This window comes from Heptranchias perlo, chromosome 28, assembly GCF_035084215.1.
Source record: "Heptranchias perlo isolate sHepPer1 chromosome 28, sHepPer1.hap1, whole genome shotgun sequence".
Taxonomy (NCBI): Eukaryota; Metazoa; Chordata; class Chondrichthyes; order Hexanchiformes; family Hexanchidae; genus Heptranchias; species Heptranchias perlo.
Genome location: NC_090352.1, coordinates 24,169,314 through 24,185,642, shown reverse-complemented (window position 1 = coordinate 24,185,642; position 16,329 = coordinate 24,169,314). Strand labels below are relative to the sequence as shown.

The 16,329-nt window shown below is 38.0% G+C and overlaps 1 protein-coding gene across 1 annotated transcript in view; it reads right to left on the bottom strand.

The window, feature by feature from the left end:
* The window catches only part of supt6h (SPT6 homolog, histone chaperone and transcription elongation factor), a 67,647-nt gene that overhangs the window by 12,212 nt on the left and 39,106 nt on the right, over positions 1-16,329 (bottom strand). The window contains exons 20-31 of the mRNA XM_068008227.1: positions 14,054-14,130; positions 12,518-12,653; positions 10,942-11,079; positions 9,657-9,824; positions 7,347-7,474; positions 5,956-6,163; positions 2,993-3,140; positions 2,728-2,870; positions 2,174-2,314; positions 1,893-2,088; positions 1,287-1,525; positions 443-556 (exon numbers count right to left, since the gene is read on the bottom strand). Of these exons, the coding sequence (XP_067864328.1) occupies positions 443-556; positions 1,287-1,525; positions 1,893-2,088; positions 2,174-2,314; positions 2,728-2,870; positions 2,993-3,140; positions 5,956-6,163; positions 7,347-7,474; positions 9,657-9,824; positions 10,942-11,079; positions 12,518-12,653; positions 14,054-14,130 (1,836 nt within the window). The remainder of the gene's footprint in view (positions 1-442; positions 557-1,286; positions 1,526-1,892; positions 2,089-2,173; positions 2,315-2,727; positions 2,871-2,992; positions 3,141-5,955; positions 6,164-7,346; positions 7,475-9,656; positions 9,825-10,941; positions 11,080-12,517; positions 12,654-14,053; positions 14,131-16,329) is intronic.

Genomic DNA, 16,329 nt, shown 5'->3' with positions numbered 1-16,329 from the left:
CTGAATTTTTGGTGTGTGTTTCTTGTTTAACCCCTTTAAAACAATCTTTAAGTTAAAAGCACATTTTAAAGTAACTCATATTCTAGATCGTTCCCATGAAATACGGTCAACCCCACCCCCCCCCAGTAACGTGACAACTTCCTGTAACCAACCACCAGGAGGTGCCGATGACTGTCCGGGCCTCTCCACGAGTCTCCCATCCCGATGGCAGAAACCAGTCTTGTTGTAGCATACTTCTTTGATGGGCATTAGAATAATTTAGTGTAAAATGTTCAGATTATTGAGACATAACACAAACTGGTTGAGTAAAGGTTAAAATTAACAGTTAAAAAGCAAAATTGTGTTTCTATTCTCTCACTCAAGTCCGTATTAATAAACTCATTAGAATTGTTCACAGTGAAACCATTATTGAGTTAGCCAAGTTCACATGCTGTGCACGTACCTTGCGGTCTCCACCATTACATTCGTGGTAGTATTTGTGGTATAGCAGGTCACGTGCAAAAGATGCCATTGGTTGCACATAGCGAGCAGTTATTTCATCAAGGTCTTCAAATTCCTGGATAATGAAATTGCAGACTAAAACTAAGAAACTGGTAATGCATTTTTTAGTAAGATACAGAAAAAAAAATACAATGTACATATCTTTACATACCGATCACTATAAATCACAAGCATTTGCAGAACCACTTTAAAGAAAAACTGTAACATACATTGTATGCAAAGGTGTTTCATGCTCTGCATTGTTGAAGTATGCATCAAATAGCATCTCAACCCAAGTGCAAAATTTGTCTACGAGAAAAACAGAATCTTGAAAGTGCATGTGAAATACATTATTTCACATTCGTGAAAATTCATAGTAAATTATCGCTAAACAGTAATCAGTGTCAAATCTATACTTTAATTGTAGATAAACGTAGAAACAAAGAAAATAGGAGCAAGAGTAGGCCATTTGGCCCTTCGAGTCTGCTCCGCCATTCAAAATGATCATGGCTGATCGTCTAACTCAGTACCCTGTTCCCGCTTTTTCCCCATACCCCTTGATCCCTTTACATTAAGAAATATATCTATCTCCTTCTTGAATACATCTAAACAGGTACAATTTTCATTGCAGAGAAAAATAATAAAAAACTGCAGTTACTTTGAGGACACCATGTGATGCCTATTCTGAGTAGCAGAGGGCTACATGATCTAAGTTACGAGCGACAGAACTTCCACATATTTCACTAGATACAAATTCACTGTATCTTCCTAAAATGTATACTTACAATGAAGTACATTAACCCTACCTCGTTGTTGATCCAAAGAGACTGTCCCAAACTGAAGGCATTTTCTTTGCCTTCTTCTCTCACATCTATATGTTGATAGATCCCATCTGTCACTTTCCAAGTTACAGTGAGGTGATTTGCTCCTTTGCTGCTGGGTCTGATGATAACATCTCCTTGGTCCATGGTTTCCATCATCTTCTCAGCCTGCTTGAAGTTGATATTATGGAATGACGGGTGCACTATTACTCGCTTGATGTACGCTATGGAAGAGTTATCAAGTAAATAAATAATAAAACATGATCCATTTTTTGAAAAATGCAAGCATTTCAGTTTTTCTACACTACCATCAACTTATATCTGCAATTTCATAACAGTTTGTAAAACTAGAAAGTTTTCTCAAGTTGAATGATTTCTTAAGATGTTACTCAATTGATAGACTTATTTGAAGGCTGTTTTTATTTCTAAGGTCTTTCTTGGAGATTTTGTTACATTTCAAAAGGCAAGATAACTAGCCTGGAGAGTTGAAGCTTACAGCAAATTAACTGATCAACTGAAAACTGAGCTCAAAAGGTTTTCAATATAAAGAATTCAAATTTTAGTCTGCGAATGTTAGAAAGAGTGACTTACTAGTGCGCTGCTGTTTCTTCTTCGCTTCATCTTCTAGTTTTTGGTCTGCTGACTCAGAATCAAAGTCATAATATGTGTCCTTGGGCAACTTCCATTCGTTGTTCTTGTCCATTAGATCGGACGTTCGACACGTGAGGTCCACACTAAATTTTTCAATGTCTATCTTCATTATTCTGCAGTGCACAGTCATACCAATCTACAAGGGAACATCAGTGGTCAATTACATATCCAGTCAGATATCTACCAACATTGGAAACGGTTTGTAATAAAACAATCTCTACCTTGACTCTTTCTTCGGGGTGTTTAACATTTTTGTCACTGAGGAATTTTGTTGGAATGAAACCTGTAACGTTGTTGTCTAGCCTTGTTTTCACTCCTATGGCCTGGCCAGGACAGGCACCACTGTCAAAATGATTCCAAACCTGTGGGGAGGGGAAAATACCAGCTTTTAAGAGTTACTTCAATTATTTACTAATTTTGAGTTTTTCTGCTTAAAGAATGTGAGGGACAATGATGTGGAAGAAAGTAACATTTGCCATGCTCACATCCATTTGTACTACTATGCACTCCTTCAAAGTAACACAGACATGAGGTGAGGAGAAAAATTATCTTTTTCTTTTGAACCTTACTCTGTAAATAGATCTCTTTGGTGATAAAGCTGCTTTACAAAAACAATACAATGAATTTAGTCAATTTTGTATTAGATTCAACATGTAAATGCTAAAATAAAATGCTGAATTATAAAACATCATTTTTATATAAAAATATGCTTTAGAATTCAGCATTTTATCTTAGCATGTGTATATGCATCCCAAATTTTAAAACAGTGCAATACCTCACTAAGTTCTGGAAAGTTGTCTTGTTGGCAGAAAGGACACTGCCAGAGACCAGTTTCATCATTCCTGATAGCTTGATCATAACTTTCACCCTGAGGCCGCCTGTGAGCAATTCCTGTCACATTGCACGTAATCAATTTACCTAAACAGAAAAAAAAAATAGAAGTTAAAATCACAGGAAATGCAGCAAACTTGCAGAATTAAAAAATGTTTAATGTTATTTTTCTAATTCTATGTATTAGGGACCAGTGAGAAAAACCGTACCAATGTAAAAGGTCTCCGGAGTTTCTTTCGTTAGCATGTTGAAAACCTCCTCTGAGTTTGGTGCACGGCACGGTACACGTAAATCTTTATACCTGCAGCTCAGCTCAGCTCGAATATCATACAGTGTGATACCTTTGTTACCATAGCCCTGTTAATGATAAGTTAGAATACATCAATCAAGTGCAAACTAGACACTGAAAATTATTTGTTCTATTAGTTGATTAGTAGTTGCTGAAAGCAATGTCCATAACAATTCACAAAAAATTAAAACTTCTGCTGAATTTTAATCATCTGTGACAAATATGCACATTTGTGAGTACAGACTGCATCCTTGAACTGACACACACTTTGAATTATTCACAGGACAATTCACAGAAGGTTCCTTTTCTAACATGTTAGCTTATTAATAATTTTTGCAAAGTCAGCGTGTGCTTTTGACTACAGTATTCTGAGACGCAGGTGTAAAATCACAAAATGTTAAATGGGACTTACAAAGTGAGATTCGGAGAAAAATACCTCAAAATACATGTTTCTTGAAGAAGAATGGAGTTACTTTATAAAGTAGCTCCCACAAATAATTTTACGTAGTCTGAGCAGCCTCGTTATTTAAACTTTTTTTAAATTCATGGCAAGGCCAGCATTTATTGCCGATCCCTTATTGCCCTGGAGAAGGTGGTGGTGAGCTGCCTTCTTGAACCGCTGCAGTCCATGTGGTGAAGGTTCTCCCACAGTGTTGTTAGGTAGGGAGTTCCAGGATTTTGACACAGCGACGATATATTTCCAAGTCGGGATGGTGTGTGACTTGGAGGGGAACGTGCAGGGGCTGTTGTTTCCATGTGCCTGCTGCTCTTGTCCTCTAGGTGGTAGAGGTCGCAGGTTTGGGAGGTGCTGTCGAAGAAGCCTTGGCGAGTTGCTGCAGTGCATCCTGTGGATGGTATACACACTGCAGCCACAGTGCGCCGGTGGTGAAGGGAGTGAATGTTTAGGGTGCCAATCAAGCGGGCTGCTTTGTCCTGGATGGTATCGAGCTTCTTGAGTGTTGTTGGAGCTGCACTCATCCAGGCAAGTGGAGAGTATTCCATCACACTCCTGACTTGTGCCTTGTAGATGGTGGAAAGGCTTTGGGGAGTCAGGTGGTGAGTCACTCGCTGCAGAATATCCAGCTTCTGACCTGCTCTTGCAGCCACAGTATTTATATGGCTGGTCCAGTTAAGTTTCTGGTCAATGGTGACCCCCAGGATGTTGATGGTAGGGGATTTGGCGATGGTAATGCCGTTGAATGTCAAGGGGAGATGGTTAGACTCTCTCTTGTTGGAGATGGTCATTGCCTGGCACTTGTCTGGCGCGTATGTTACTTGCCACTCATCAGCCCAAGCGTGGATGTTGTCCAGGTCTTGCTGCATGCGGGCTCGGACTGCTTCATTATTTGAGGGGTTGCGAATGGAACTGAACACTGTGCAATGATCAGCGAACATCCCCATTTCTGACTTTATGATGGAGGGAAGGTCATTGATGAAGCAGCTGAAGATGGTTGGGCCTAGGACACTGCCCTGAGGAACGCCTGCAGCAATGCCCTGGGGCTGAGATGATTGGCCTCCAACAACCACTACCATCTTCCTTTGTGCTAGGTATGACTCCAGCCACTGGAGAGTTTTCCCCCTGATTCCCATTGACTTCAATTTTACTAGGGCTCCTTGGTGCCACACTCGGTCAAATGCTGCCTTGATGTCAAGGGCAGTCACTCTCACCTCACCTCTGGAATTCAGCTCTTTTGTCCATGTTTGGACCAAGGCTGTAATGAGGTCTGGAGCCGAGTGGTCCTGGCGGAACCCAAACCGAGCATCGGTGAGCAGGTTATTGGTGAGTAAGTGCCGCTTGATAGCACTGTCGACGACACCTTCCATCATTTTGCTGATGATTGAGAGTAGACTGATGGGGCGGTAATTGGCCGGACTGGATCTGTCCTGCTTTTTGTGGACAGGACATACCTGGGCAATTTTCCACATTGTCGGGAAGGTGCAAGTGTTGTAGCTGCACTGAAACAGTTTGGCTGGAGGCACGGCTAGTTCTGGAGTACAAGTTTTCAGCACTATAGCCGGGATGTTGTTGGCGCCTATGGCCTTTGCTGTATCCAGTGCACTCAGCTATTTCTTGATATCACGTGGAGTGAATCGAATTGGCTGAAGACTGGCTTCTGTGATGGCGGGGATATTGGGAGGAGGCCGAGATCGATCATCCACTCGGCACTTCTGGCTGAAGAAGGTTGCAAATGCTTCAGCCATGTCTTTTCCCCCACATGCTGGACTCCGCCATCATTGAGGATGGGGATGTTTCCAGAGCCTCCAAACTAATGGTATTAGTGGGTATATGCTATACAAAGCAATAGGTTCATAATTTGATCCTGGCTTGATCATCTGATCTGATCTTAGTCAGTGTTACTCCTTGGCCTAAACAGGGTGGGGGGGTAATAAATGATGTGCAAAAACAGACAAAAAATAGACTTGGCAGGCCTGGACAGGATTGTGCTCAGCTGAGAAGTCCTCCCCAAACAGCTTGATGACACTGACTGTCAACTCACACACGATGAATGACCAATTGGGTTATGTTCCAGAAGGCTGCTACTGCCGTTGAAGTTACACCAAGTTAGCATTGTCAAGATAGAAGAAAGAAAACAAAAGGGAAAATACCACTGTACCAAGCGTAGAGACAAGAGCTTTTCGAAGGTTCATTACACAAACCGTTCAGGTACAAGAAGGATTAAAAAAAAATTGTCTGGCAATTCCAGAGACCAACCAGTGAACATTGAACAGTGGAATGCAGCAAACTGGTCATTACACCGCTCGCAGAATAGCGTGACTGTGCTGAAACTGACAAAAATGTTTCCTTGTTTTGTGTTAAATTATTTCTGACAAATAATTCTGAATTAAATATTCAATTGAAAAGCCACTTTTGAAAACACCAACCTGCCTCTCCAGTTCTTCTGCAAATGCATCAAGGTCAAGATCCTTTAGTCGTTCAGGATTTTCCAAAATTTCTTCAAGTGCTCCAGCTGGGTTGGCGTCCTCTGCCGATTCATCATATTCAAGAGCATCCACAGCCATTTTTCTGGCCCACTCGTAAGTTTCAGGATGAACTCTTGAGCCATCCAGGACCTCAATGTAGGAATCAGTGCTGCAGATATTACACAGGGCAAATTTTACATCAGCAGGCAAACATCGCTTTGTAGGCAAAGACAAATGGAAATAAATGTTCCTTCCTTGTCAAATTTAGTTTTCTTTATATGCATAACATTTTCTTTTAAACATGTTGGGCATAAATTTTATATCCTACCCACTTTAAGTAATTTAAAAAAGTCAGCCAGAAGAACTAAACATAAGCCTTCCAATATATGTCTGCCCCCCGCCCCCCCACACCTTTAATGAGATGTGGGAGGTTGTGGAGGGTGGAGGAGTTTGCTCAACAATGATTAACCAAGCCAACTACAGAAATAATTGGAGCAATACTTGAGTTTCATCAACATTACTCAAAATAGACAAATTAGAATGACTTAAATAATATTTATTAATAATTAAGTTTCATTCTTCTTTCAAATTCATAATTACTTGGTTATCTAAAATGATTGAAAATTTCATATCATACAAAATATATTTCTTTTTTCTCACTACCAATTCTTTTTTGTTTCAATACATGAAAACAAGGCTGTTTTTGTCACTTAGTTTGGTTAATAGGTGGGAGTACATAATAGTGGGTTGTGGCTACATCCAGCTTCTCATCATGAAAGATGGTGTACATATGACAATAACTGTTATACAAAAGACTTGCTGAGTACAACAATACACAACATGCCAACAATTAGGAGGGGATACTAGACGTACTTCAGGATTTGGCCAAATTATCACACATTTGCCAACATGTTTCAAAAATGCAGGCAACAGAAATATAGGGTTAGTCACTGAAACTGGGATGCAGAGTAAAAGATAATTCAGAGAAAATATAATTCTAGAATTGAATACTCAAGAGATAAAACTCAAGGAATAGCTTTTCTTAAGTATGAAGGAAAAAAAACTTGATATTGCATTTTATGCTCATTCCAATTATTCTTCCTATTGATGAATTAAGGAACACAATTTTTGTTTTGAGGTCATAACGATCACAAATAATTCAGACATTATTGCAATGGTAGACTGCAAGAGCAGTTAGGTAGCTGCAGACATCTGGCTCGCGACACTAATCTTGCTTACTTAGACAACTGCGATTGTCAAATTACTGGAAAACTATACACAATGACCAGTGTTAGGGAATTCAATAATGCACCAAGTTTCATGAACTGTACTCCTATATTAATAAGACTAACCTGTCCCCTAATGATGCAGTATCTATTTTAATAAATCCTGCACAATTGATGAAGACTTTTGGACCCATATGGCACATTGTGACTAACTGGGTCCTGTTTTCCAGGCGAGTGTTATTCTGTTTGAGGATCTGCATAAGAAAATAATGATCACCTGTTACTTATAGTCTATACGGAAGTCAAAAGCATAATTCTGCTGAAGTAGCATCCTACAAAATCAAATTATATACGTTGATTTACACTGCACTTTTTATTCTTCAAAATCAATTCAATTATCTGACTGTACAACACATCAGTAATTCTTATGAGGTAAAAAGGTTTGGAAAATCTTCATTTCCTTGAACAGTGAAATTTCCAGGAGAAACAAGAACTAAGCAACCCCCAAATAATTAAATGTGTAAATCAGATGTAGTATTATTACACAAATTACTGCTTTCAGTATTGTTATAATAACACATTAGTGTTTTTAGGCATAAGACCATCCACTCAGGTTCCTTTCTGTGATTCGCAAACAAATAGCCCTATATCTCCTTTTCGAACAGGAATTCGGCTAATCCTTTAAAAAAAATTGTAATGGCTTTCTGTTCCAGTACTGCTGCTGGTAATTTGTTGTACAATTCTGTCACCCTCTTATTAGAAAATATTTCAATTTCCTACTTTCTTTTGGCACTCTCCACTTTACTAAACTGTGACCCTCCTTGAATCCTGTGCCCAAAAGAACTTTTCTGGATCCAAATTCTCCATGACCATTAAATTTTTCAAGACCTCTATCAAGTCCTCTGTCATCCTCCTTCACCTCTCCAGAGAGAGTGGACAATTTTCCTTCTAATCTCATTTCATGAGTCAGCACTGATGCTCTTCTCTGGACTCCCTCTTTAAATTCTACATCTTTCCTGTGATACAGAAACTAAAATTGAACACAGTGCTTCAAATATGGCCCTACTAAGGCTAGATACAACTTCAACATCACCATCTTTAACTTATAAATTACACTCCTGATTATACATACCAACATTTTAATTGCTTTCTTGACTACCTATGGTTGCTGAACAGATGGTATTAATGATCTATTCACCAAAACTCCCAGATCTCTTACCTGCTTTGTTAGTGGGTTACCATATAACATGTAGTCTACAATCTAGCTTCCTATCCCAATCTCATGACTTTACAAATTATTGACCTTTGAAGTTTACCATTATAATGTTTTAGATAAAATTATGTGCTCTCAGTGTGAATGCTTAATTCAACAAAACATCAACATAAAAATCTAGTTATCATACAACTACTCATTGTGCAATTAAGTGCTCAAAACTTGGCATCTAATCAAATATTACATACTATGAAATCGTAAAGATCTGCACAATAGACACTTTGCTAGAATAGGAGCACTGGGATTGCTAGGTTAATTGAACTACATCGATTCAAGATGGTTTCTGCAGCACCTCCCGTCACTAAGTCTGATAAGTTTCTAAAAAGGAGTCTATCAGATGTGTATGTTCCAGAAACAGTTCTTTTACTAAAAATGTACACATATTGTACAATTTTTTTTCTTAGTGGAACTTCTGATTAACATTTTGACATTCACACCATCTTTCCCATCTCCTAAAAAAATTCCCCAATACAAGAAACGTGTTTAATTTAGTTTTAAGTCAAACCATAAAAACAGTAATGAAGAATCAACTTGTATCCCCAATTCTTGTCTTAAGTTATACACCTCATACAATTAGTTGCACTAACCACAATGTTTAGCATCAAGCTATACTTATGATAAAAACACATAATAGCCTTCAGTAGGAGTGATCTGGATAGGCTTCAAAAACTGAGGCTTTTTACTTTGTGTGGATATGATTGGAACCTTTAAAATAATGGAGTAGATGCTGTCCATCTGGATAGATTATTTGAGCTAGGTAGGCAGGGGAGAACTAAGGGGCATCCATATAATTTATAATAGCATGGAGGTGTAGGTTGCACCATGTCAGGATGGAACAGGCTGGATAGACCAGCTGTACTTTATGTATGGTTTGTAGGTCAACTGATCTTTAATAAACAAAGCATGCAAAATGCTAATGTTGTAAATGATTGTGGTTTATTTGCTGGTTGTCTAGGGACATAGGACTATTTTAAATATTTTTCTAATGTCTCCTTTTCCCCTCAATGCACTTCACCCCTCTGCCACCCAAATGTTGTAGCTGTTTAGGTAAAATTTTAAGCAGCCACATCTTTCTGTTATTAGAACTACAGTGCCTATTGCAATTGGCCAGAACATTACAAGAGGTTAAGCCCTAATCGGTGGTCTTCAGTTTACTTTCTTACCTTTTGTAGGTGTGATCCTTTACGAGGTCCTAGACCACAGACGTACTGAACCAGTGCCTGAGTATGTGGATGGGTTATTGCTCTGTTTACATCCACACCTACTTCATTCACTCGGTTTATGAACTCACAGTAAAGTGCATTCAATAATTCTTCTTTTATTACCTGTTCCTGAGGGATTAAAAAAAATGAAACACTTAAAGCACTTTAAAACCTCTTTCAATTCAGCCAGCTTACAGTGCGCAGAGGGTGTTGTGATCCACACAGATGTTTCTCTTTCAGTATTATAAAGAGAGAAAAGGTACAAGTAACTTAGGTACTTTACTCCAAAATTAATAAATCTTCAAAATTAGAGATCATGATTAATCGGTGTCAGAATCTAGCTTTATAAAGTCAACAGCATTTTTTTCACCTTCACCCTCACCCAGCCTTCTGATAGCATGGTGAGGCAAGACATAATATACAACACACACACCCCAATACAATGATAGACAGTCCTCAATTTAAATTACATTAAGTTGTATGAGTACTCACCAAAAGCCTGCATTACAATTTAAAATAGTGACTAAACTTTCAAAGTATAAGCAACAGAAAGGATATAAAAGCAATGGAAATGGGCCAATATAGATTCACTAGGATGTTACCAGGGCTGAGGTGTTTCAATTATGAAGAGAGACTTGAGAAGTGAGGGCTTTTTTCATTACAGCCAAGATGGTTACAGAGTGACCTGATCAAGGTCTCCAAGATTATGAAGGGTTGTAAGATAATTAGTGATAGATTGTTTCCATTGGTCAGCAAGATGGTAACAGGAAAGAACCAATTTAAGAGGATCTCAAAAAAATAATTTTTACTAAGATGGTGGTTAGAATATATAATTGGTTGAAATTGGAAATTAAAGGGTATTGGGAACGGGGAGAGTGGGATTAGTTTGAGATAGCTCATGGAGGAAAACATAGACTTGCTGGACTGAATGGCTTGTTGCTGTACTGGAATACTCATGATTTTACATTTAAGAGGTACTGAATATCTAAAAACTGAAAATACAATGCAAATCAAAACTCGACTCCATGGGGTAGATCTTGAAGTCAATAGAAATAAAAATCAGGGGAGATGTAAACCAGCCTGTCAACTCGCAATCACCCGTTTTACATTATTGCACAAAGTCAAGATCTAACCCCTTAAATTTATTACTGACAAGATAAAAGGCAGCAAACTTACTTTTCAGTACTTTTCTTTAAAAAAAAATTATGTGTATAAATGTGGAAGATCAAATAACAAGGTAGATTACCTGCAATGGATGGAATTTGAGACACACAATGTCATCATCTGAGCTGCAAACTTGAGCAAACTCTACAAGTGGATCTTGTACCCGGCGAGCCAATGATACTGCTTGACGTAGCAATGGTGGATAATCCCGAAAATCATTCTAGTGAATAAGAGAACAAAGTTAATGAAAGTTTTTTTTTAGTGGGAAGTACAAATCCCTCTACTTTATCTCCAGCCCCTCGATCTCACTAAATTACATCTGCAAGATGGCTCCCAGCCCTCTGCCAATGCCTTGCTTCAGTAGGTTGCTGAGACACACACAACAGGAACAAAAGTGTAACAAATGTCCCTCAGATTCCTTTCTCTCTGAGGGACATTTGGTATTTTCCTGGCACCTCAAAACACCAGCGCTGTGGAAATGGGGAGGAGGAAGAAAGAGGATTCCAACTCATGCCACCATCAGCTTTTAAATGAAGTTTACATTAATGTAATTTAATTTTGAACCACAAGAATGCATCAGTGCTATCAATGAATACTTTTATATTAATTTGAAATGCAATATGTACACAATATGCTTTCAGTACTTTTGTGATTCACAATATACAGCATGTGTATTTGGCTCAATTTTCTTCAAATACAATGTGTAAACTTTTCAGATACAGTAGTCTGTGTTTGTTTACAGTTTACAAAATTTGACACTGCATGAGCAGCACTCTCACCAAAAATTAATGACACTACTCAGTCAGACTGCAGACATTTGAAAAATATAGTTTAGATAATATATTTTATTGACATTTTCTAATTTTAATAATTTGTGATTTACTATTCTTTTGTCAACTGGGAACGCTTTCATAAAGAGTGTGTTTTTTGGCACTATTCCTTTATTATTGCAACAGGTTTTGTAATTCCCATATAATGATAGTGAGTATAGCTGGGGTAACACTGTCACCAAGTGATCAGCCAGTAGAAGGTAGTCTCTGGTTTGGAAGACCCAAAGTTCAATTTTTCCTTTCTGCTCAACATAGAATCATGGAAAGGTTACAGCACAGAAGGCGGCCATTCGGCCCATCGAGTCCGCACCGACTCTCTGCGAGAGCAATCCAGCTAGTCCCACTCCCTGCCCTTTCCCGTAGCCCTGCAAATCTTTTCCTTTCAAGTACTTATGCAACATGGAGCAACATTTGCAGCAGCTGAGGATTGACTAAGTTTGCTAACTGAAGCAAACCAAGTTCTCATGGGAGGCTCAGACCACCTGGAAAGCAAATGATAGCTCAACCACTTCAGCTACTTGGCTGCCCAGCTGTTAAGTCATCGTTTTGATATTTTTTGGTCTAAAATATTAACTTCAGCGAGATATACAACAAAGGACTGCTCTTTGATAATTGTTTCAAGTTGGGAATGAAAGCAGGAAGGGAAATAGAGGGAGAAGTGATGACATTCTGTGATTGTTTGAGGAACTTCATGAGGCTTGGGTAGAAGCACCAACTGAAGGATACAAAAGTAGATAAAAAATTTGCATTCTGGTGATTATGCTGCGTACTCCTAACCAACCAGTTCAGTTACTTCAATTGTGATACTTATGTTTACATATTTCTTACCTCTGACTTTTTACTATTCATGTAGAGAAGAGCTAGCTCATTGTCCATCAGCTGGACTCCGATGGGTGACATTTGGTGCTCCTGCTCTAATTCATTCACTATTCGTTTTATGTCTTCTACAACCATAAGTGCATCCCTAACAAGAAAAATATCTATATATTAAACGTCTGGTGTATGGTGTGCAAGTCTTGTTCAAAACATTATTTCTTGTAATGTTTTAATGTCAATATTCATAATTGACATAACTGAAACTGTCTATGTAAACATTTATTAAAGAATGGCCAGGGGAACTATAACCAGACCATAACCAATGCTTCTTTTATTGAGTGACTACGGATGGCCATGATGAACTTTCCACGGATCTGTTTCCTACCTAGGAAATGACTGGCCTCCCTAAGGCCCCCAATCAGCATATGGGTGTGGAAAACCATAAAGGCCACATTAATGTAGAAACACGTGAACAGTTACTTGACCATAAAAAAAGAAAAGCATGATGGGTATTTGACCAATGTTAACTCCTTGATTCCCATACATAGGGTAGTTACAATTTCACACACACACATGCATTGTATATAATAGGTAATTAAGTCTTCGACATGGGAACCCTGCTGCGTGGGGAATTGTAGTACGTGTGCTCAGCATATTAGGATACGTATTTACTGTACCACCAAACTGCCTCAAATTAAATCAAGATATTTTCACTGATATGAAGTACAGTAGGTTTCAATGTGGAAACAAAAAACTAAGAATCGAGCTATGTCTTGGCAAATTTTCTTGCAGCTACTGCAAAGTATATTTTTTATTTCAATAAAAAGTCTCAAGTTGGATCTCCATTAACTTTAAACTGTTCTCTGCTTCGCAATAATTCCTACACCAAGCTCGGGTGACTTTTGCAAAGATTTCACCGCATCACTGTTATGTTTTATGCTCTAAAACCCACTATTTGTTTTAGAAAAGGAATGTTATAAGACTCTAAGTCTAATATAAATATATTGATGTGTTGATTCTTAAGAGGTTTAAATGCACCAATAACTAAATATCAGTTTTTACAAAAATAATTGTATAAAACTGTAATAAATATAGCCTCAGCTATACATCACTAATTAACTAACCAAACTGAAGGTATTTGTTTGTTATGAACCCTGTAAAAGTAACGGTCACACTGCCACTCTTAATCCCTTAACTGCTAGTTTTTATATTACAGCAATGTTTTCTATCTGGAACTTGTCCATTACTTAATATCTCTTCACCGTCAGACAGAAAAACAACTACACTATGTCAATTTTCTCAACAAAGTGCCAAGGATAAATCAGGTGAAACCGGGGCCTTTAACTGGATGCAAAAGCTTTAAAATAAATCAATCAAAAAAGGGTCTGTTAAAATCTGATTTGATCCGATCGTAACAAATACAGGCATTCTGTTGATGCACCAGAGTGTTGTTCACCCATAATTCAAATTCAACTATATTACAGATAGTTAAAAATAATAGTCTGTCCAGCTTAGCTAATTACTAAATTAATGAAATTGGTTTCTCACCTATTTTCTCCACCAATAGCCACAACATGGGGCTTCTTGTTTAGCAGAAATTTTTTCAAAGTTTCAATATCATGAGCCTGTGGACAAAAAGGTACAGAATTGAGCTGTTGCAATTCAATTTACTTTTTTTCATGTCTATTTCTATTTTTCTTGTATTTATACCGACTTTTATCGTGACAACAATGGCAGCAGAAATGTTAAAAGGCAAATTGCAGAATCTAATAATTGTCATATTTGAAAAACAAAGAAACAGCAAAATAAAAGTAGAAAATATTGGAAATGCACAGGTCAGCCAGCACCTGTAAAGAGGTTATGACATTTCAAATATGTATCCTTTCTCAGAGCGGAGGGATAAAAGCTATTTAATAACTTTTTTTATTCTCGAGTTCTGATGAAGGGTACATTGACAAAATATTAGCCTGTCTTTTCTCTTTATAGATGCTGACTGATCTGTGCATTTTCAATTTTTTATTTCTGATTTAAAGCATTTTCTTTTTATTTGCAGTGTAGAATTGCAAAATCGTTTGACTTGATGGGAATAGTGACTAAGTGGCACAGTAATAGTTGATAATCATTTGGGCAAGGAAATAATTACATGCAGTCACTAAAGCCCATTGTACGCAGCCACCACAAGACATAACTAGAATGATCAAGTCTTATCCAGCTGTTTTTTGACAGGAAAGAAGAGTGCACAAGCATTGCACTGTGACAAAACAGTTGGTACAAAATTGATTTTCTTGTGTCAAATTAAATTGTAACCTTTAATTGCCATTGTGGTCATTACATAGCAACAGTTTCAAGCAGAAGATCATCAGTCCATCTAGCCCACCTATCTATAGTATTCCCTTGGTGCATTTTGAATAACCCTAAATCCCATTTGCTGATGGTTTTAGTGACCTGTCCACTAAAACACCCAACATCTTGCTTTTGCTCCAGTACCTCAAGTACCTCCTTATTTAGCACATAATTCACATCAACCTTCCCTCTGCCGAATCACATAATTTAATACATGGAATGTAAGGTAGAGTCTGCCAATTCTCTGCCCATTGATCAAGCTTATCAAAATCTTTTTGAATTTGTGCACATTGACATTCATCATTTGCTACTGCTCCCAATTTAGTATCATCTACAAATTTGGACACAATTCCTTCCTCTAAATCATTTATGAAAATTATAAACAATAGCAACCCCAACACTAGACCTTGTGGCACTCCACTGGCTGCCACCCAGATACCTGCCCATGCACGTCTACTTGTCCACTAACCAACCATTTACCAATCTATTTGAATACATTCCCATCTATCACATGTAGTAGCCTATTATGAGGGACAGTGTCAAATGCCTTTCTGAAATCCAGGTAGATAACATCCACTTTTTCTCCCCTCTCTACTGGGTCAGTCAGCTCTTCAAAGAAATCCAATAAATTAGTAAAATATGACCCACTGCACCCAAAACCATGTTGTCTCAGATTAGATCATGTTCCTCAAAATACTCCTTTATATTATACCTCATAATACTTTTCAAACACTTTTTCCTAACAGTGGAAGTAAGGCTTACAGGTTTATAATTTGATGGTTTATTCCTTGCACCTTTTTTTGAGATGGGAGTCACATTTGATATATTTACAATCCTCTTGGATTTGGCTCTTGGGGACTTGCAATCGTTCAAGCCAATTCCTTTAGAACCCTAGGATATAAATTGTCAGAACCAGGAGCCTTATCTACCTCGAGCTTTAAATACCTCCCAAATATGTCCTCTCATGATATTGAAATTTTACAGTCTACATTCACTTTTAAATTGCACCCTCAACTCTGGCATTTTTCAACCCCCCCCCCCCCCCCCACCAACCATTTCCTTTTTGAACACTGTTAATAAATAACAGTTAAGTACTTCAGCAATTTCTCGGTCAGATACCTCTTTCCCATTAGTGGGTAACCCCTTCTTGCACCCTGTTTACCCCTGACATACTTGAAGAAAGCTTGACTGTTCTGCTTTGTTTCCAGCTAGGTTTCCCTCTTTGCAGCCCTCATCAGTTTCTTAGAATTCCTCAGCCTATCTTTATAGATCTCCCTGTCTTCTTCCTTGTCTGAACATTTAAAAATTGTTTGCTTTCTCTTTCTCCATATACATGTCACAACTTTGTTACTAAGCCAAACTGGTCTTACTCTTATATTCTGTCCCTGACCTATTGCAGGGGTAGATTCCTTTTGCATCTTAAAAACTATTGGTGTTAAGCTTTAAGTTTCCAGCATCATTTCAAGTATTTTTACAGCTGG